Genomic DNA, 22,124 nt, shown 5'->3' with positions numbered 1-22,124 from the left:
AATATTTTTTTTACCATTATTATTTTTGTCAAGAATATTAAAATGTAATCATCTTATGACTTATTAAAATACCATAGTTAAAAAAATGGATGCTTTGCCAGCATTTTTAAACAACTACGTTTTACCCATTTAACAACAAGAAGTTTGTAATAATTTAAAATATAAATTTACTATTATCATTTGGCCAGAGAAAGTACATGGTTTCAGTTTTACATAAGCTGTTAACCTAAATGATAGCATAACATTATTGAACTCATATTTTGTCATTTTATTTTTTGACATTTACACACAAGTTATTTGAATCATTAAAAAAGATATCACTTCTGTTTATGCAAAATTATTTTGGGCTGTATAATATTACAGTATATTATAGAAATCATATTAATAACAGCACACATACATAATAAATATGGCAAATTAATACACTCAAAAAAAAAAAATAAAAATGCTGGGTACTAAATGCATCTAATTTTTAACTAGCAACTCAGTGCTGCTAATCCCAACATTGGATTACGTTTTCCATTAAATTTTAATTATACTTTTTTTTTAACTGTTGGGTTTGATCAAACATTGGGTTAAAACACCCAACATTTTTTTATTATGTAATACTATTACTACTTCTTCCACTACTTCTACTACTACTAATGATAATAATAATAATAATAATAGAAAGCAAATACTCATTTTGTGAACCAAGGACTGATTACTACATTGTTTTATTCATTTTCTCTACACATCTTGAAACAATAAAAGTAAAACAAATTAGTAGACAGGAGTAATAGTAATATAAAGAGACGTGAAATAACATGAAGTATCCAAAAAAGTAACAACAGACCAAAACAGTGCAGTTATTTCAGTAGGAGGAATGGTAAGATCAGTGATAGATAATTGAACACAAGAACATTGACACATGCATAAGTCTACATAACATTTCTAAGAAACTTGAAGTGTTATATGGTGAAGAATGCGATTTGCAAAGCTACACAATAAAGTTATTTAAAAACTGTATGCATGTTGTCAACTTATATACAATGAAGTAGCAGTGTAGAAGTTTGTACAGTGTATTTGCACTTTGTGCATTATTCACTCTGCAGGTTTAACCTTGGGCTGTTGGAGTTGTTGAGGTTGTTTGACTAAAATTGGAAGGTCGAAGCTTCATTTCAGCAAATGGCAGGGATGCATCTTTGCCTTTCCAGTCAATCCACACTACTCCCTGAAAAACAAGACGAAACAAAAATGAAAAATTGGTGGACAACTTGAGACTCCACCCATACCGGGGGTGTGCAGATTCTATACTGGAGGGTCATTGTCCTGAAGACTTTGGCTCAAACAAAGACAGTTACAAGTGCACTAGAAGCTTCTAGGTAACTGTGTCCTAAAGCAAGGACAGTGGCCATTCAGACTACATGATATTTCAGCCTGATCTCAGGTTTTGTCAGTTTAGTGGCTAATTCAGTCGTATGAAAATGTACGATTTTAAAAAGGACGCATGACACCTAATCTGAACCGTTATTGTGGGATGAGCAAATCGTACTGAATTGTATGAATGAGATTGTACCAATTTATACGAATTAGCCACTAAATCAAAAAGTTTGATTGTGTTGGATATTTTTACACTGAGATGATAGTCAGTTTGTCAGATTCCCCATATCCTTCAACTTATGTTGTAGGACTATATAGGTTGTTTGTGACCTGAAATATGACATATACAGTAAGAGAGTTTCTAATTAGTTCTCTAATCTGTAAGCCATAAATCAAATATGTGATTTCATCAATGCTAAAATGTGTGATTTATGTAGCTCAAATGGTAGAGCATTGTGTCATAGTAGCACAACAATCATCGTTTCAATCACAGATCATTTATGCATGATCAAAATGTGTGCCTCACAAAGGTGAGTAGGTTTGACAAACCACCTGTATAAAACACACTCTTTCATTTGTCTGATACTTTAACCGACACTTGCACCAGTTTTTGCACATTTGCACAACACACTTTCTTACAATCCCTCCATATCTCTTAGAAAACAACAACATAATGAAAATAACTTGTGCATACAAATGTGCTTCACACAGGTGAGTGGGTTTGACAAACCACCTGTAGAAACATTCTTCTCTCTAGCACTTAATTCTCTGAGCACTAAGAGTTTCTTTGTATAATAAGCACTGATTGTGTGTATTACCTCTTCTTATTGATTTGCTGAATGCCTCCTCAATTGTAAGTCACTTTGGACAAAAGCATCTGCTAATTGAATAAATGTAAGTGTAATAAGAGGCTTGGAGATTTCTCTTTTAGCAGTTTTTATACCACCATCCTCCCATGTATGCCTCAGCACAGTGGACGCTAAGAGGTTTTCGTCTTTAATGGAGAATGAAGTCTAAATCATGTGCCAAATTTTCATTGGTTACACCAGTCATATGCAATTTTATGACAACACATGCACTGTCATTATTTTAAATAAAAAAATGCTTGCACAAACAACCTATTTGGTAGTTTTGAAAATAAGGAAACTCTTGTCAGATTATGTGATTTTGACTCCTAAATTTTTGTTTTGACTTTCAGAAACAATTGTGTAGATATACTGCACAACGTCCTGTTGTCAGAAAAACCCATCACATACGATATGCTTCACAAACCTCAACTGAATAATTCCCCTTAGCATCACCAATATCTCTCTTTCGTTTCATCATGCAGAATGATGTGTATAGTAGAACTTCTGAGCTTCTAGTGGTCAGCATCACAGATATAAAAAAAAATTAATAAAAAATTAAACTTGCTTCTTTCAATTGGGATGTTGGTTGTCATTTTCTATGACACACTCTATGAGATAAACTGGTGGGGTTGCTCTTTGGTGGATCGGCCTTCAGCAGTGACATTTGCATTATACTGATCTGAATTAAAGTGAACTGATCTACAGCAGTGACATTTATACTAAACTGAACTGAAAGCAGTTTTTTAATTTAACGATTTGAAATATTGTCTTTACTTCATTTACAGTATGTTCATGTACAGTATGTGCTTTGACATAATTCATTCACTTTCTTTTTGGCTTAGTCCCTTTTTTAATCTGGGGTCGCCACAGCGGAATGAACCGGAAACTTATCCAGCATATGTTTTACGCAGCGGATGCCCTTCCAGCTGCAACCCATCACTGGGAAAGCTTTGAAATAATATACATTGTAAAAAGCGCTCTAGAAATAAAGATGAGTTTAATAAAGTGACTAATTTTTGCATCCTTCCACCCATTGTTCAAATCACAACAACAGTCAAATCCCTTAAAAACAATATAAATAAGCTTTGCGTGTGAAATTACACATGAGTCACATAAAACAGATATTGGGTTTTACATAAAAAAATTCCCAAATCACACATTTAACATGTGTTTTAGAAACTTCACATGTGTATTTTACATGACTGCACAAATTAAGCTCACATGGTTTTTCTGTGAAGGTTGGATGATGCCAAAATTGGGCCATTATTATTGTTCTAAATCTAAGATAAATGACTTTTACCTTTAGTCATTTAGCAGATGCTTTTGATTTTCATTTTGAAGTTAAGTGGTCATGGGAAATGTGTGTCTGAAAAGTCACACTTCCATGTTCAAGCTACAGAAATGCTCCAGTTTGCTGCTGCAGTACCTTGTTGTCTGAGTAAGAGGCGTAGAGGCCGTTGAGATTAGCCTTGTAGCAGTTTTTATACCACCATCCTCCCATGTAGGCCTTAGCGCAGTGGATGCTAAGCTTGTCTGGGTCTTTGTCTCTCGTAGAGAATGGCCGGCCTTTGTGATATTTCATGGAATCACCTAGAAAAAGACAACATCTTATAAAAATCTTAAAAACAGTTTTTCCTAAAACTTTAGATTTTTTTTCTCTCTTACCAGCAGTGCCAGAGTATCCAGACAGGTCAATTGCATAGTGATTAGCCTCCGAGCTAATGCTGAAGTTTGCATAATGAGCAAAGGCTGTGTCATTTCCTGAACGCAGGTCAATCCGCAAGCTCATTGCTGCAAGATTGGTGAGAGTGTGAAGGACATCATTTCCTGAGGAGAGGGGAAGAGGTGTAATTTAATTAAATGCTCAAGGAGTTAAGCTGATATCTTTTTAGGTGAGACTACCTCGGGTATTTAAAAAAAAAAAATTAGTGTTGTGTTTTTAAAAAATAAAATACAATCTCAGTGGAGAATCTCACCAAGCCAGAATTCTCCGCTTAGGAGACCAAAGCCTTTACTATAGTCTCTCCAGCTCCTAAAGAAATCGGTGGATCCATCCATTCTTCTCTGGAAAACCTGAATTTGCAAAACAAGTCTTACTCAAATCCATCTGAACATGTAATACACATGTACATGATATGTCACAAAAACATTTTTACATAGACATGATATACGTACAAACTTATGTGACTCTTCTCATTTAAATCAACATATTAAAACGATTACATTTTTTGGTAAAAATTATATAAATATATTGTGTGACAGTCACTTTATAGTGGAATTGGTAAATAAACTCAGTAATCAAAACATTGGAAACAACTGAGAGCATGAAGAGGACACAATAGGGTATATGCAGAGCTAGTGTTTCTTCCCATACCGATAAACTTCCGGTGAACGATTAATGTGACTTTAAAAATTTTATACAGTTTCTTTTACAGCATCGATGTTGTAATGTAATTAAAATAGAATCAGTTAAATAGACTTTAGCATTCATTTAGTTGTTCAAGCGTAAAAACAGATAAAATGCCGTTTACATGCACAAGCTGTCAGGATCAGCAGGCGAGCACAGAAACTCAATTAAAAATATTTGGGGTAAAATAAATTGTAATATTTTAAAGACATGGCACAGAAAAATGTAATTTAATGCAGTGTTTCATGTACATTCTGAGACCCACTTAAAATCATATAGGAATGGGGCAGTGAAGAGTGTTAATTTTTAAAGAAAACAGACCTTAAACTTGGTGATTTTGCAATGGCACACAATTCTCCAGAAGCACTTGACCCAGGTTACTAAAAAATTTAAATTCCTTCTGCATACTTCAGCATATACCCTATTGTATGGTAATCTGCTCAAAGTACCAAAAGAAATAAGCTTTATTTTATTCTTTTGTAATTGATTTAAAAATATCAGGAGAGTTTGACGCTATTGCAGCAATTAGAAATCAACCAGTGTTAGATAATAAGTATATATTTTTTTCCACAGCAGCTCTCTCACTTTAAATAAAATACACACAAAAATGGGTTCTTCCACAATTATTTTATAGTGGTTGAGATGCTACTCAGTTGCAATTTGGTACTTTGGCTCATAATCATATAGGAGAACCACATTAAGTGCTATATAGTACCAGTATTAGTTCTTCAGTTCTTCGAAGGAACCACTTCTAGTGCTATTTAGTACCATTTTTATTATATTGTATATAATTTAGTGTACTATAAAAAAGTAGGTCTAAATGAGACACTGTACCCTATAATAAACCTGCATTTAAATAGTTAATAAAAACACTTTAGGGCGGTTTATTCCATTGTGGCAACCCCAGATTAATAAAGGGACCAAAACAAAACAAATGAATGAATGAATGAAAACACTTTTGGCATTTTAAAGGATCCAGACATTTAATACATGCTCCAATGTAAATTTAATCTGGAGAGCAATGACTAAATTACAAAAAAAATGTTTCTTCAGCGGTTCTTTGTGGTAGTTGATATGCTATTTAACACGGCTATAGAGGAAACAATTTCAGTGCTATACAGTATCAGTAATGGTACTTTAGTGGTTATTTGTGATGGTTAAGATGATGCATAGCACCATCTTTAAAGATATAGGTGTGCAAAACTTTAAGTGGTTCCCCAATGATGAGCCACCTAATTTAGCACCATTTTTTTAAATTGCGCAATCCAGGCTTTTGTTTCTTACTGTCCAGCCTCCTCCATCTGTCTCCATGTCACAGTACACCCTGACTGGCTCTCCATTCCTCCCTTCAGGGTAGATCTCAGCCTCTCCTGACTCCTTCATCCCATTGATCTGCACCTCTGAGCAGTCTGTGGGATATGGGTGTGGAAGCTGGGCTACAGTGGGAAGAGGAAAGAAAGTTAAATCTCTGAAAAATACAACACCGTCAGACCTGGAGTTAAAGTAGTTGAAAAAGTTGAAAAAGCAACTTTACATACCAGTTGTAAAGTCAGAAGAGACAAAACTGATGTACTGCCCATCTCTTTCTCCGTCTATTTTCAGAGTATAGTTTGAGAAAGCCGCCAGTCCAGTCAGCTCATAATGAGTCACAGATGGATTTAAAATCAGCTCCTGTTAATTCAAAACAGGGGTCCGGTAAGCTGTGGGAAGGCTGCTAAATTTGTCTCAGGTGTTACTGATGTATTCACCTTGACTTCCTCGCTGAGCTGGTATGTGAGCCTATAGCTTTTGAAAGCTACACGGGGAGCCTTCCATGAAATCACAGCTGAGTGAAAGGTCACCTCATCAGGAGTCACAACCTGAAGCTTCACCCCTGGAAAAAAAATACATGCATGGAATGGTGGACAGGAGGACTTTCTTTGACAAAAAATCTGTTTTGACTTCTTAATCAATGTGTAAAACTATAGATATCAGGTGATTTTGCAAAGTTTTGTAATATATCAGAATAGAATGCTTTGGCATTTTCATTCATTCATTCATTCATTCATTCATTCATTCATTCATTCATTCATTCATTCATTCATTCATTCATTCATTTTCTTTTCAGCTTAGTCCCTTTATTAATCATGGGTCGCCACAGTGAATAAACAACCAACTTATCCAGCATTTGTTTAATGCAGCGGATACTCTTCCAGCCGCAACCCATCACTGGGAAACACTCATACACACTCACTCACACACATACACTACGGACAATTTAGCCTACCCAATTCACCTGTACCGCATGTCTTTGGACTTGTAGGAGAAACTGGATCACACAGAGGATACCCACACGAACAAAGGGAGAACATACAAACTCCACACAGAAATGCCAACTGACCCAACCAGCAACCTTCTTGCTGTGAGGCGATTGTGCTACCTACTGTGCCACTGTGACGACGATTTCAAATTTTTATTGCATGTAATTTTTAGGTTTTGAAACAATAGAGTTAATAGATTATTAGTTAATAGTTTCCAATACTATTAACAAAATTACATTAGATTTTAATATTGGCCATTTAGTGGCCACTTTACACTTTTAGTGGACATTTCTGTGTGGAGTTTGCATGTTCTCCCTGTGTTCACATGGGTTTCCTCCGAGTGCTCCGGTTTCCCCCACAGTCCAAAGACATGTGATCCAGGTGAATTGGGTAAGCTAAAATTAACCGTAGTGTATGAGTGTGTGTGTGTGTGTGTGTGTGTGTGTGTGTGTGTATGTGTGTGTGTGTGTGATTGTGTATGGATGTTTCCCAGTGATGGGTTGCGGCTGGAAGGGCATCCGCTGCGTAAAAACTTATGCTGGATAAGTTGGTGGTTCATTCTACTGTGGCGACCCCGGATTAATAAAGGGACTAAGCTGAAAAAAAATGAATTAATGAATTAATAATTGCCATAAAATGTACAAATTTGACAATAAACATTGTTACGTTAAACAACAGAAATGGCTGAATGGAGCATACGATAACCTACATATTATTCACTCACAAGATGGCACCAAACAGTTTAAAACTGTGGTGTGACAGACAAGCATGTATGTATGTATGTATATCGATGTGAATGTATTCACTGATGGTCAAGATGATTCAAAGTTCTGGAAGGAACCTGCTATTAGTTTCAGAGGTTGTTATATGTAATAACATACTTTGGAATGTCTAACCTTGAAAATAACCAATCAGAATCACCTACTCCTGACAGCCGTAATAATATTAGTCAATGTATTTACTAACTTAAACATAATGAGCAATACCATTATTACAGTATTCATCCTTGTTAATGTTAGCTAATGAAAATAAAATGACTCACTGTTAGTACTAGTTAACATACAGTGCCTTAACTAATGTTATTTAGGATTCTTCAATGCTGTACAAGAATTGTTCATTGTTCGTTCATGTTAGCAAATACACTAACTAATGAATACTTATTTTTAAAGTGTACCAATAAAATGCTTTTACATACCACCATGACTGTTTACTCACCACTTCCTGTTGTGAAAGCTGTAGAGACCGAGCTACTCTGGAGCCTGTTGACTTGACTTGTCATTTTCACCATGTATAAAGAAGATCTTTGAAGTGCTCTAAGCTGGTGCTCCACAGAACTGCCCGATAAAGTAACTGTAATAGTTACATTGGGAGCTAGAAAGCAAGAAAAAAGAAAAGAAAAGCAGATTTAATAAGTCAAGACAGTTCCAACCCAGGCTCATTCTGAAAACGTACCTCTATATACATTTCTGAAGACAGTCCAGGGGGTATGTTTTTTTGAAGATTTTTGTTTTCATGAATCCATGAGAGGCTGCTGTGTGCGCTTTTTGAGATCTCGAATTTCTCTCGCAAATGCCAATCGCGCCTGCTGTTCTCGCGTAAATCCACCAGAGACCGCTGTTAACTGACTCTTTGACTAGCCGGTCGAGTGACCCACACTCCTCCTTCCCTAAACCCAACCAATTTTATTGATTGACTCAAACCCTGTCGTCGTGGTCAACTCCTCTCCTCTCTCTGCGTCTCGAGTCCGCCGACGTACATGGTGGGCTAAGTATAAAAAGCTGTCCATACGGAGGTAAGCGGTCAGCTGGTAAGCGCGAAAAGGAATGGCGTCATACCGCCCTGTAACAATCATTTAAAAAATGAAATGCAGCAATACTACAGAATTATTACAGAAATATTACAGAATTAGCGTCTCCAGAAACGTATATGGGCTAAGTTTTCAGAATGATCCTATGTTGGACAGTTCAGTTGAGAATTTAAGAAAACGTTCAACTTCACTTACACTTTGTAGTCCCATAACTTAGGATATAGCTGTCCACTTTTGATTTAGACGGTTTCCATACCAACAAAGCTTTAGTGTCTGTGATGTTCACTACCTTTAGTTCAGTAGGAGAATCTGGCACTAGGATTAAGAGAAAAATGAAATAGTAATCAGTAAGTGTAAAACAAATAGTTTGCATAATGAAAATCATCAAAGATGTTTCTTTATCTTCAATTTGGATAGACGAAAGACATTTGAAAAAACTAGAACTCTTCTTATAGCTTGTCTCCTGGCCAATCTGAGCAATCAGCACAACTTATAGAAGGACAAAAATCAGTGCAACATTACAGATCTGTGGCCATACTCAAGCTTTTCCTTAGTAAAAATATTAAAACCTTGTCATGAACATTAAGCAAAGAAGAACAGGATTCTCTAGCCCGATGAAGGTTCATGAGTCAAACAAGGCCCTGTTCAACACCTGCATAATACAGTCTAAAATATAAGGCATAGTGGCAGGGAAGAAGGAAAGGTGAATGAAATTCAGACTGGCTGAAAGTGCATAGTTTAGCAGGACAATCACACTAAGCAAGAGTGGAATAGGGACAGCTCTAACGTCCTCTAGTGGACCAGCCATTGGTCAAACTTGGACCTAGTCAATTATCTCTGGAGAAGTCCAAAATCATCCATTTGCAACAATCCCCATCCAACCTGATATATGTGTATCTACAGAGAATAAGGGCAGAAAACCCTCAAATGCAGACATACAAAGTTTATTTAATGGTGCTTTAAATAAGTGGTAATTTAAATAATTAGTTCACCAAAAAATAGGATTTTGTTATTAATTTTGTTTTGACATTTCATTCAGAACACAACTTAAATTATTTTAAATGAATCAGAGAGCTCCCTCATACTCTATAGACAGAAACAGTCACAGGACACAATAATCCCCAAAAAACATTCCATAGTTCCACTGTAATCATACAAAGATCCAAAAACTTTTATGTGCCCTACATGAGGGTAATTAATAACAGAATCCTAATGATTTTTTTTTGGGTGAACTAACCCTTCAAGTACAGTAAATGAATACTTATGAAATGCAATTATTTTAGTCTTTCCCTTTTAACAAATAGTTCTCATGAATGTAATTTTTGCTTAGTCATTATATGCTGTGTATACATGCAGTGTAGATTGCTGAGATATAATAAATCATTTAAAGCTGATTAACACAAGGCTGCAACATGAAATGTGAAAAGAATGAAATACAAGTACCTTCTATATCCCAATGTACCATTATTTATTATCATATAAGGTAATAACATCTCACATCCAGCAGTTTTTTGACTGTTGTGCTAATTAATACATTGACTCAAGCTGTGAAATTCTTTCCATATTAAGTAATTAAGTACACAATCTTGTACCTTTGTCTTATTGTTCAACTTTACTTTCAGGATGTTTTGTATCAAATAAAATTTTGTAATGTTTCTGTTTGTAGCTCTTTGATTCATTATTATACAAACCTGTGGTGATTGAAGCTATGACTGGCTCGCTCTCGAGTGTCTCCAGGACTGAGCTCACAGTAATGTCATAAGTGGTGCCAGCAGCGAGCTTAGACAGGAGAACATGAGACAGCTGGGAGTCAACAGACATGGAGCCACTTTCGCCTGCAGGGAAATGATAAGGCATTTTAAAATGACATTGTGACATATCTGCATGAGTGTACTCACGTATATTGATTGTATAATACACCCATAAAACATTTTTCAGTTTCTCAGCAGCGGAAGTCATCATAAGTGGGAAGAGTGCAGTGAATGGTAGAATATTACAAATATTTTTTTGCATTCCAACTTGCTCAAATAACTGAAGAAAAACTCCACAATAATGTCATAATGACTTTCAGAAAAAGAAAAAGAAATAGAGAAAATTAAATAGAGAGAATTTTGGCAGCCAGAAGAGAGAACAATGTCAAATTTACTGTCCCATCCATTAGAAACCCCTCACATAAGCTTTAACTAGTTTATTTGTAGTTTAAAGCAAATATGGTATAATACAAACTATAGCTTTGTAAATGTACATATATTTTAAATGCAAATATCAAAACTTTCAAAGATTTGAAACTCATGACTGTTAAACGTGTTATCACCATCTTATGAAAATGATTCATTTAAATAGATTTACAGTACCAGTCACAGTGTTGATGTATTTGACTTTAAATTCTGCTACGATGCTTTTAGGTTTTGCCCAGGACAGTGAAAAGGAAGTCTCTGTTATGTTGCTGAACACCAGGTCAGTGGGCGGCTCAGGGCCTAAAAAAGGGTGAAAAATAGCAATGATATATTTTAGAGTTCTGAAACGTTTATATTCTCATATAAATATACCATATTACCCTAGTAATGAATTGGTGCATTTACTTCTAAAATTATTTAACGTTAAGCATCACCATTCACCAATACACAGCACACATCATTAATTTTAGCACTGGAAATTCAAAATTCAAAGACCAGAGTCAAAGATATTCAAAGACCGTTTTATACTTGTGCCTCGAATTTATGACTTAAATAGAGTAAGCAAGTCTTGCCAACATCAATATTTTAAATGTTTAAGGTACTTTATTCCATGCATTCATGAGAGGTTGGAGCATGCTCAAATACTGCCAATGCACCACTAGAGAGTAAATGCTCTTTGCTGGAATAAATTGGTGTAAACCAAAGCAGGAATTATGGGAACCTACCTGTGGATAATGTAATGCGGTGAATCTTGGATCGCATGCCAGGACCAGAGCCAAACAAGGAAATTGAGTACTGAGTTTGAGGTTGAAGGCCTTTGAAATGATACGATCGAGCTGTACCAGCTAGAATTTGCGAAAACTTTTTCACGGTGTTTCCTTCAGATTTGCTACTGTGTATTTTAGTCAAGGTTCTGTTGGATCCAGGCCTTTCAGCATCTGTTACATTTTCTACTGCTTCATGGATTTTCTCAGAATCTTCATTTCCTGCTTTGATTTCCCTTCTTGTGACAGTGAAGTTCTTGAACTTGTCTCGAGGTGCTTCCCAAGACATAATGAAGCCAGTAGAAGTGATGTTATGAACCTCAACTGACCCAATGACAGATAATCTGCTGCTAGTTTTATTGAAATGCTTCATATGAGTTTTGGATTCAACACTTGCATCAATTTCATGCTTATCAGACTTCTTTTCAGCTTGAACTTTTGTTACATTGCCATAAAACAACTTCTTGTCTTTTTCAGTAGAGACAACATTGGTCTTGCTTTCTCCCCCTTGATCTCCTGCAGTTCTTGTAGTGATCTTTGTCTTGGACTGAGTTACATTCATTGATCCTTTAAACAAATTATCCAGAATTTTGGAAGTTCCGTTACTCTTCTTTACAGATCTTTGAGTCACATTCTGATAGGTAGGCTCATCTTTAGCATTATGGTTCTTGTTGCTTAGATCAGTTTGTGCTTGCTTGTCTGAACCCAACTTTATGACTTTTGTTTTACCCTTTGTTTGTTCTTGAAGTTTCATGCCTTCGGACTGTTGCACAATGGTCTTAATTATCTTGTCTTTCTCTGTGGGATGGGACAGGACTTTATCTGTGGAGACGGTGGGACTTGGCTTTCCTGTTGGCTTGGCTGTAGTGTGCTTCTTCGTGACCTTTGTAACTGTCTCTTTCACCAAAATTGCCTTGTCTGGCCTTGTCTTCACAATTTTAGTGTCTGGCATGGCACTGGACATCTTCATAGTCACAGTTTCAACGGTTACTGTGATCTTCTCGTCAATAGCTAAGAAAAACCATTTAAAGTGAGACTTACATTCTTAAATGAATAGTTCAACCTGTAATTAAAATGTATCACACCATCCTATGATTACAAAATTATGATTTCCTTTCCTCCATGTCAAATGAAATATTACAGCATCAATTATGTTTATCGTTGTATCTACGTACATCTTTCTCTTTTCCTTACAATTAAAATAGTATGGAACCATGAACTGTTAAGCTATACAACTTTAAAAACAACAACAACAACAACAACAACAACAAAACATCATGAAAAAGCTGTTTAACATACAGTATATACAACATTCTGTTGTTTCCTCACACTGAGACTGATCACATTGACTGTATTTATAGCAATTTCCTGTGGTTTTGGAGGTAGGTTTGACTGTCTCGGTTAGCAATTGTTTTTCATTGTGTGAAAAACTGTTGCATGAATATGAGTTAAATTTCCCCCTTTCATTTTCTATTCGTGAAATATACAACATCAACACAATTTCCAAACTTTTAACTGTGAAATGAAAATGTGATGGATTCTTATATGTGTATAATGCGGACTTACCTTTACTGCAGCCTATGCCTGTATAGCCAGTCTGGCACACACACTTTCCCTTCACACACTTCCCTTTTTTGTTGCAGTTAGAGGGGCATGCTTTACCACTGCAGTCTGGGCCACTAAAGCCCTGGAAACAAACACACTTTCCTTCTTCACACTTGCCCTGGCCACTACAGTCTTTAGGGCACTGCTGTCCTGAGCACGGAACACCTGAAGACAGATACAGCGAAATTACCAGTTCATTCAGTTCTAATGTATATACAGTTGAAACCCACCTGAATTATTAGCCCCCCTGTTTATTTTTTCCCAAATTTCTGTTTAACGGAGAGAAGATTTTTTTCAACACGTTTCTAAAAGATAATAGTTTTAATAACTCATTTCTAAGAACTGATTTCTTTTATCTTTGCCAATAATATTTTACTAGATATTTTTAAGACACTTCTATTCAGCTTAAAGTGACATTTAAGGCTTAACTAGTTTAATTAGGTTAACTAGGCAGGATAGGGTAATTAGGCAAGTTATTGTATAATGATGGTTTGTTCTGTAGACTATAAAAAAATATATAGCTTAAAGGGGCTAATAATTTTTACCTTAAAATGATTTTTTTTATTAAAAACTGCTTTTATTCTATCTAAAATAAAACAAATAAGACTTTCTCCAGAAGAAAAAATATTATCAGACATACTGTGAAAATTTCCTTGCTCTGTTAAACATCATTTAAGAAATATTTAAAAAAGAAAAAAAAAATTAAAGGAAGGCTAATAATTCTGACCTCAACTGTACATTGTCATAACACATTGTTGATTTATAATATTTTTTAACATTTCCAATAAAGGTGGAGTAAGTAAATTCTCATAATTTTTTATCTTGACAAACACAAGTCACAGCTATCAGACTAAGCATTACAACAGTCTTGTAGCAAATCATCAAATTGGGGTAAGTGAGTAAGTTGCTATTTACATTAGTGCATTTTTGTTTTAAAGGTGTTGTATGTAAGTTTTTGACTCTTCTATAGCATAAAAATATCATATGTTTGCAGATATTTAGGAAACATGCTATGTGAACATTCTTGTTTATCTGAAAAACAATGCTAAAGTCAGATATTCTGCTTTGAAAATGTGCGTCTGTCTTTGGTACCTTTAACCTGCCCAATGCCAGTTTAGCCAATTAAATTTCAGCCTTGATGGAAACAGCATATTTCATTCATTCAGTCTGGAAGTCTCCCAAAGTAGCAGACTCCGAAATGAGATGCAGATTCAGAGTTCTACATGAGGTGGTTATTAATTAGCAAATAATATAAATATTATGAACATACACATCAGGTGAGCAGGTTACATTGTCACCCTGTGTCCTAACAACACGCTACATGATGAGATTTGCAGTGATAAGCAATTTGGCTGTTTGCACCAGACAAAACACGACAGAAATTTAAATACAGACATTTAGAAGCACAGAATAGTGCACTTACTGCATTCTATCAAAAATGGTAAGGTTTCTAATCTAATTAGTACATATTAAACAATGATATGTGTTGGCTTGCACAGTTTTTAAGTTTAATTTTAATTAATTTATTTTATTTTCAAAATCTGAGGAGAACTATGCTGCTGCTTTCAGTAGATGGCAATAAATGTCTAGTAAAATGCCATTCAAACTCACAATATTAGCATTTAACCTGAATAAAGCACATGAGGTGTACCTGAGGTGATCATTGTCAGCTGCAAAAAATAGAAGCCATTTCTAAAAATACAAATTTTAGGTTTTGGTTTTAACAAAAACTCTTTTATATGTAAAATATTCCTTCTATTGCGTGCTGTTGCTATTTAGAACATGACTTGTATCAGCCTTAAATTGGCCTTTAGGCTTGGCAACCTGCGCTTGCGTGTGTTTTGAACCAAGAGTGCAATACCTAGTTCAACCACTGGGTGTCAAACTTACATATTGCACCTTTAAAAAATGCATTGCTCACTGGCCGTTTACATATTTTGCTGGCATCAAAAAAAAAATCATTTATGCTTGTACTTACACATTTGTTTAATAGCTGACATCTCCTTTTCAAGAAGCTCAATTCTTTCCCTCAGTGCAGCCATGTCCGTCTCACAGCCTCCAGTGCAGGTTCCTTGTACCAGGTTAATTCGATGAGTCATAACCAGAGGAGATCCAGGACTCAAACTAAGCTCTGTTTCTCGTATTTTAGTTATGTTACCTACATCTCCCTGAGACTTCCTCTGAACGCAACCCTCGGTTATAACTATTTTAATTGGTGAACCCTCAGCAAGTTTGTCTATATCTGGATTGTGTATGCCATCCATCGCTGGGTTTGTGTATGTGACAGCCTGATTAATGCTATTATTTTTTGATGAACTAGACTTAGTTTGGTTTTTCGTTTTGGTGTTTGGTGGTGTAGTTATTGGCTTTGATGCATTAACAACAATAGATTGAGAAGCTGACTTGACAGTAACATTTATTTTCTTGCCAAGGCTGATTTCATCCACAACAGGCTTAGCGGTAGATGGGGGAGTCTGATTGACGTTGCTTATTTTCAAAGATGTTGATTGAGTTTGGTTTATCGTTTTGGTGTGTAATGATGTAGTTACTGGCTTTGAAGCGTTGATATTAATTGTTTGTAATCTTGCCTTGACAGTGGAATTTTTCTTCATTCTATGTGTGATTTCATCCACAAGTTTTGTGGTGAATGGGAGCGTCTGATTGACATGGCTCATTTTTGAAGAAGTAGGATGAGTCTGTTTTTTCAGTTTAACATTTAACAATGTAGTTAGTGTTGGAACATTATGCCTAATAGTTTGAGCTGTTGACTTGGATGTGGAATTTTTCTTTGCACCAAATGTGTCTTTTAGAGCAGACCCAGGTGTCTTAACATCTACAGCAGGCTTTGGTGTGGATGAGAGAGTCTGATTAATGCGAGTAGGTTTTGAAGAAGCTGAATGAGTTTGAACTTCAGTGTTTTCAGGCTTTGAAGCATTAACATTAATATTGTGGCTCACTGACTTGGTAGTAGTGTTTTTCTTTTCACCAAATGTTGTTGGAGAAGGAGACACAGGTTTTTGCACAACATCTACAGCAGGTTTAGGGGAGAGTGGAGGAGTTTGATCTATAATGCTGTTTTTCGAAGAATTAGAGAGAGTTTGGAATTTCATTTTGCTTTTTAATAATGTACCTTCTGGTTTCTGAACATTAATAAGATTGTCTGTTAACTTAGTAGTAGAATTTTTCTTGTCACTGATTGTGTTTTGTACACTTTGGACAGGTTTCTGTGTGGAGTCCACCTCAGATTGTGTAGAGGTTTGGAGAGTTTGATTTACTTGACTTGTTGAAGGAGTAGATTGACTTTGTTCTTTCAGTTTTGTCTTCAATAAAGACTTTACTGGTTTCTTAACATTAATAGTGTTGACTGTTGATTTAGTAGTATGATTTTTCTTGTCACCAATTGTGTTTTGTACACTTTGGACAGGTTTCTGCGTGGAGTCCACCTCAGACTTTGTAGAGGTTGTGAGAGTCTGATTTACTTGGCTAGTTGTTGAAGAAGTAGACTGAGTTTGGTCTTTAAGTTTGATGTTTAATTTAGTAACTGGTTTCTGAACATTAATAGTGTTGACTGTTGACTTGGTGGTAGAATTTGTCTTGTCACCAATTGTGTTTTGTACACTTTGGACAGATTTCTGTGTGGAGTCCACCTCGGGCTTTGTAGAGGTTGCGAGAGTTTGATTTACTTGACTTGTTGAAGGAGTAGATTGAGTTTGTTCTTTTAGTTTTGTCTTCAATAAAGAAGTTACTGGTTTCTGAACATTAATAGTATTGACAGTTGACTTAGTAGTAGAATTTTTCCTGGCACCAATTGTGTTTTGTACACTTTGGACAGGTTTCTGTGTGGAGTCCACCTCAGGCATTGTAGATGATGGGAGAGTCAGATTTACCTGAGTTGTTGTCGAAGAAGTAGATTGAGTTTGTGCTTTCAGTTTGGTGTTTAATTTAGTAGCTACTTTCTGAACATAAATAGTGTTGACTGCTGACTTAGTAGTAGAATTTATCTTGTCACCAATTGTGTTTTGAACACTTTGGACTGGTTTCTGTATGGAGTCCACCTCAGGCTTTTTAGAGGTAGTGAGAGTCTGATTTACTTGACTTGTTGAAGGAGTAGATTGAGCTTGTTCTTTTAGTTTTGTCTTCAATAAAGAAGTTACTGGTTTCTGAACATTAATAGTATTGACAGTTGACTTAGTAGTAAAATTTTTCTTGTCACCAATTGTGTTTTGTACACTTTGGACAGGTTTCTGTGTGGAGTCCACCTCAGGCTTTGTAGATGATGGGAGAGTCAGATTTACCTGAGTTGTTATCAAAGAAGTAGATTGAGTTTGTGCTTTCAGTTTGGTGTTTAATTTAGTAGCTGCTTTCTGAACATAAATAGTGTTGACTGTTGACTTAGTAGTAGAATTTTTCTTGCCACCAATTGTGTTTTGTACACTTTGGACAGGTTTCTGTGTGGAGTCCACCTCAGGCATTGTAGATGATGGGAGAGTCAGATTTACCTGAGTTGTTGTTGAAGAAGTAGATTGAGTTTGTACTTTCAGTTTGGTGTTTGATTTAGTAGCTGCTTTCTGAACTTTAATAGTGTTGACTGTTGACTTAGTGGTCAAATTTGTCTTGTCACCAATTGTGTTTTGTACATTTTGGACAGGTTGGTGTATGGAGTCCACCTTGGGCTTTGTAGAGGTTGTGAGAGTCTGATTTACTTGACTTGTTGAAGAAGTAGATTGAGTTTGTTCTTTCAGTTTGGTCTTCAATAAAGAAGTTTTTGGTTTCTGAATATTAATATTACTGACTGTTGTCTTATTAGTAGAATTTGTCTTCTCACTAATTTTGTTTTGAACACCTTGCATGGGCTTTTGGCTGGTATGAATATCCGGCTTTGTAGAGGACGAAAGAGTCTGATTCACTTTGCTAGATGTAAAGGAAGTAGATTGAGTTTGGTCCTTAATTTTGCTATCTAATGAAGTAGTCACAGCTTTAATAGTTTGGGTTGGAGACTTCATGGTAGAGTTTTTCTTTTGACTATGTGGGTCCTGCAGAGACGGTGGATGTTTCTGGACAATGTCTTGATGTTGATTGATGTTGCTAGTTTTTGAGAAAGTGAACTGAGTATGGTTTTTGGTTTTCTTGTCAGTCACTGTCTTTGGAACAGAAATAGTTTGGGTAAGTGACTTTACAGTGGAATTTTTCTTCTCGGTAATTGTACTTTCATCTGCAACAAGTTTTTTAGTGGATGGAAGAGTCTGGTTAATGCTGCTCGATTTTGTCCACGTAGAATGAGTCAGTTTTGGAATGTCACGACCTGGGTGTGCTGTTGACCTTACAGTAGAATGTTTCTTCTCATTAAGTTTGCCATTTACAGCAGGTTTTGTATGAGATGGGAGAGTCTGACTGATGCCGCTACTTATTGATGAAGTAGATTGAGTTTGGTTTTTTATTCTGGTGTTTGATAATCTGGTTAAGGGTTTATGCACATCATGTGCATTCAGTCTTAATTTCGAAGTAGCGTTTTCCTTGGCACTAAGTGTATCTTGAAGAAGAGGCACAGATTTCTGGACATCATCCACAACAGGCTTCGGAGTGGATGGAATAGTCTGATTGATGTTGCTTGTTTTTGAGGAAGAAGCATGAGTTTGGTGTTTTACTTTGGTGGTTAATGTTGTAGTTACTAGCTCGGAAATATTATGACTAATGGTATGGTCTATGGTTTTGCTAGTGTCATTTTTATTCTCACTAAGTGTGCCTTGAAGAAAGGACACATTTATGATGATGAGAAAAACTAATGAGATTAACATTTTATACTGGATTGATGTGCCCAGTTTATTCATACAAATGAATGATCTGGACTGATAATGTAAAGCCTAAATCCAAATTTCAAATTTTAAAAGTTGTTTTCCCCAACTATTCTACTGGTATTTGGGATATAAGGGATTTGATTCCTAAAAAACAAACAAACAAAAAGTTAATTTGCCATTAGTTTGTCTTTGCATTGCAGTTCTTGTTTATTCACCAATTGATTTACTCCTCAGTTTTTGCAAAAGTTTAAAATTACACACCTTTTAAATATATATCAGGCTGAGATGAGCTGGGCTGGGCTCAAGACTACATTTTTGAATAAAAAAAATCCCTCAAAACCCCTATCAGCAGTGGGACTGTACCACAGCAACAGAGCTGCACTGTCCACCTCTTACAGGGACTGTATGTCTTTCACTCAACCCTTACATAATCTTTGCTTAGGCCAATGAATACAGCCAGGACTAGTCTCCAGTTTAAAAAAAAAACTCACCACATGCTCACCACAGAAGCATCTAAAAAATGTTGTAATAACCGGAGGTGAAGTTACATCTATCTATCTATCTATCTATCTATCTATCTATCTATCTATCTATCTATCTATCTATCTATCTATCTATCTATCTATCTATCTATCTATCTATCTATCTATCTATCTATCTATCTATCTATCTATCTACACTGAAAAAAGTGTTGCATGCAAAACTGTTGCAAACAATTTTCTTGTGTTGAATTTAAACAAACAAATTAAATTTAATAATGTTCAACTTAATTTGTTTATTTAAATTCAGCCCAAATAAATTGTTTACAACCACTTAACATAAACATTTTTTAGTAAATCCAAGGAATCATCTTTGAATATTTTTTTCAGTGTATCTATCTAGCTGTCTAGCTATTAAGCAATCTATTTATCTCTCTACTACACATATACTATATATTTTTATACATTGATATTTTAATCATGTATAAATTGATGTAATCTTACATTGAGTTTCTTTATGAAGCAAAACGCTCAGCCAGCTTAAAATAAATGTAATGCTTCCTGACAAAAACTGAACAACAATAATTTGTAGTAGAATTTTTCTCACCTTTGTTTGGAGCTGCTGTCCTGTTCTGTGTTGAAAAAAGCTCCTTCCATCAGCATTGAGAACGTCCTGTAACTGACTGAGATTAATGGAGAAGGAGCAATGGTGAACATGAGCTCCAGTAGCCAAGAGGACTCGGGGCAATCAAATGCCCCCATACTTAAAGTTTTTCCACACTCCGCCTCCTTGCCAGTTTACATTGAACATATTCTCTTAATGCTTCTGAATGTTTTATTGGTGCTTTCCAAAATTGGTCTCTCCTGATGTTAAATTCTTTAGAGGTCTTTCAAGAGAGACATCTTTAACACTCCAACTGACTTAGAGAGACAGTTCACCCAAATATTATGGTATTATTGGCATACTTTTGTAAAAATTGTAAGAATCAGATTTTGATTTATAAAACATGAACTTTTTTTCTTTGATGTCATTTATGTTTTTTCTTTGATGTTACATATATTTAGCATAGTGTTATTTATGCTAAAGAGAAGTCACTGATATACTTCAAAGGAAAAAAATTTAATGTAAACAATATCTTTGGGAAAAACATGGGATTGATAATAAAGTCTGGTTATGTCAATGTGTATAAAGAAAAAAAATTATAAATAAAAAACCCCAAAAATTCTGTACATACCAAATACTCAGCATATTTATATAAAATATTTCCTATACATATACATTTATTTTCCATTTTTGTAACCTGTTTATAGCCCCAGTACTCAGTAATTGTTGACACAATAATCCTTTCCTACCTTTTAATTACTTCCTTTACCGCTCATTTTTAAATACTCAAGAAATGTTTAAACTCCATGTACACACATTCCACAGAAGCTTGTACTTTTCCTTTTAGCACCTGATGAAAGTTTCAGCGTCAGCTAAATACATCATTCAGTGGAACACAGGGAGCCTGTCATGTCAGGTGATGGTACATGATGGGTGGCCTCTGCTTACTAGCGCCCTCTCCTGTAGGATATCTATATCACACGAAAGCCATCCCACATCAGAGAGACCACCGTTCTGAAGCTGACCTGATCTTACCCTCTTAGTCAAATCGGTGCCAAGCATTGAGCTGTATCCACACCTAACAAAACAAATGTGTACTTACAAGCACTTCTGGGAATTTATGAGCCATCACTTGACTGTATAGAACATTAGATATTCACTTCTGTGGAAAATATTTTCACACACTCTGGTTATATTTGTGTTTGCTTGTAATTTTGCTATTAACGAGAAATGGTGGCAGTGTCCAATCCTGGTAATGACCCCCTCACACACACACACACACAGATTTTGTATGTTATGTTGGTATATTCTTTGTGTGCCATGTGAAATGGACATCACAACGTATTCTGCTATGATGCTGAAAACAGTGTAATGCAAATCTTTGTTTTCAAATGAGCCAGGAAGTAGAGAGCAGTAAACATCTGTAGGGAAAATGTCAATCGGAATACAGTTCTTTTGTGGATCGCTCTTATAAGAAGCTGACTATCTAAATCAGGCATGTAAACCAAGAGAATACATGCAAATGATACATGCAAAATATGCAGCGAGGGGACCAGGATTTATCGTGCATTCAAGTCATATGCGATAAATCGTATTTACACATTGAATGCACACGAACGTCACCACAAAGTCATTATTAATGGGAAGCTTAAACATTTCGTTAGCCTCAGAGTTTCTGAGTTAATAGCATGTCTGTGAGAAACATGGTGGTATGGCTGATCTATAATAGATAATTATATATTCCATTACATATCTTATATATAAAGATCAGATAGATAGCTCAGAAAGCTGACAGAACTGAAAATGGCTGAATGGAGCATACACTAACCTACATATTATTCAGTCACAAGATGGCACCAAACTGTAAAATAACAGCAGTGTCACAATCAGAGATATATCCAGCTGCAGATCCACACACGTTTCAGGCACACAAAATCTAGCACACACGATCTAGGCAGATGTGAACTGTATATGGT

General features: G+C 35.6%; 1 protein-coding gene across 1 annotated transcript; it reads right to left on the bottom strand.

Annotated features, from left to right (window-relative positions):
• Window positions 1-700: 700 nt before the first annotated feature.
• On the bottom strand, window positions 701-20,258 carry tnxba (tenascin XBa). Its single transcript, XM_056475733.1, has 15 exons — window positions 20,152-20,258; window positions 15,249-19,209; window positions 13,232-13,435; window positions 11,627-12,676; window positions 11,079-11,201; window positions 10,416-10,559; window positions 8,920-9,039; window positions 8,133-8,288; window positions 6,366-6,490; window positions 6,156-6,288; window positions 5,902-6,053; window positions 4,187-4,283; window positions 3,876-4,037; window positions 3,637-3,800; window positions 701-1,213 (listed from the first exon to the last, which is right to left on the bottom strand). The coding sequence occupies exons 2-15, from the start codon at window positions 19,096-19,098 to the stop codon at window positions 1,097-1,099; spliced, it is 6,597 nt and encodes a 2,198-aa protein (XP_056331708.1). The 5' UTR covers window positions 19,099-19,209; window positions 20,152-20,258; the 3' UTR covers window positions 701-1,096.
• Between the last annotated feature and the right edge of the window lie 1,866 nt (window positions 20,259-22,124).

Source organism: Danio aesculapii, chromosome 16 (genome assembly GCF_903798145.1).
Source record: "Danio aesculapii chromosome 16, fDanAes4.1, whole genome shotgun sequence".
NCBI classification, from domain to species: domain Eukaryota; kingdom Metazoa; phylum Chordata; class Actinopteri; order Cypriniformes; family Danionidae; genus Danio; species Danio aesculapii.
This window is presented reverse-complemented; position numbering and strand designations above follow the sequence as displayed.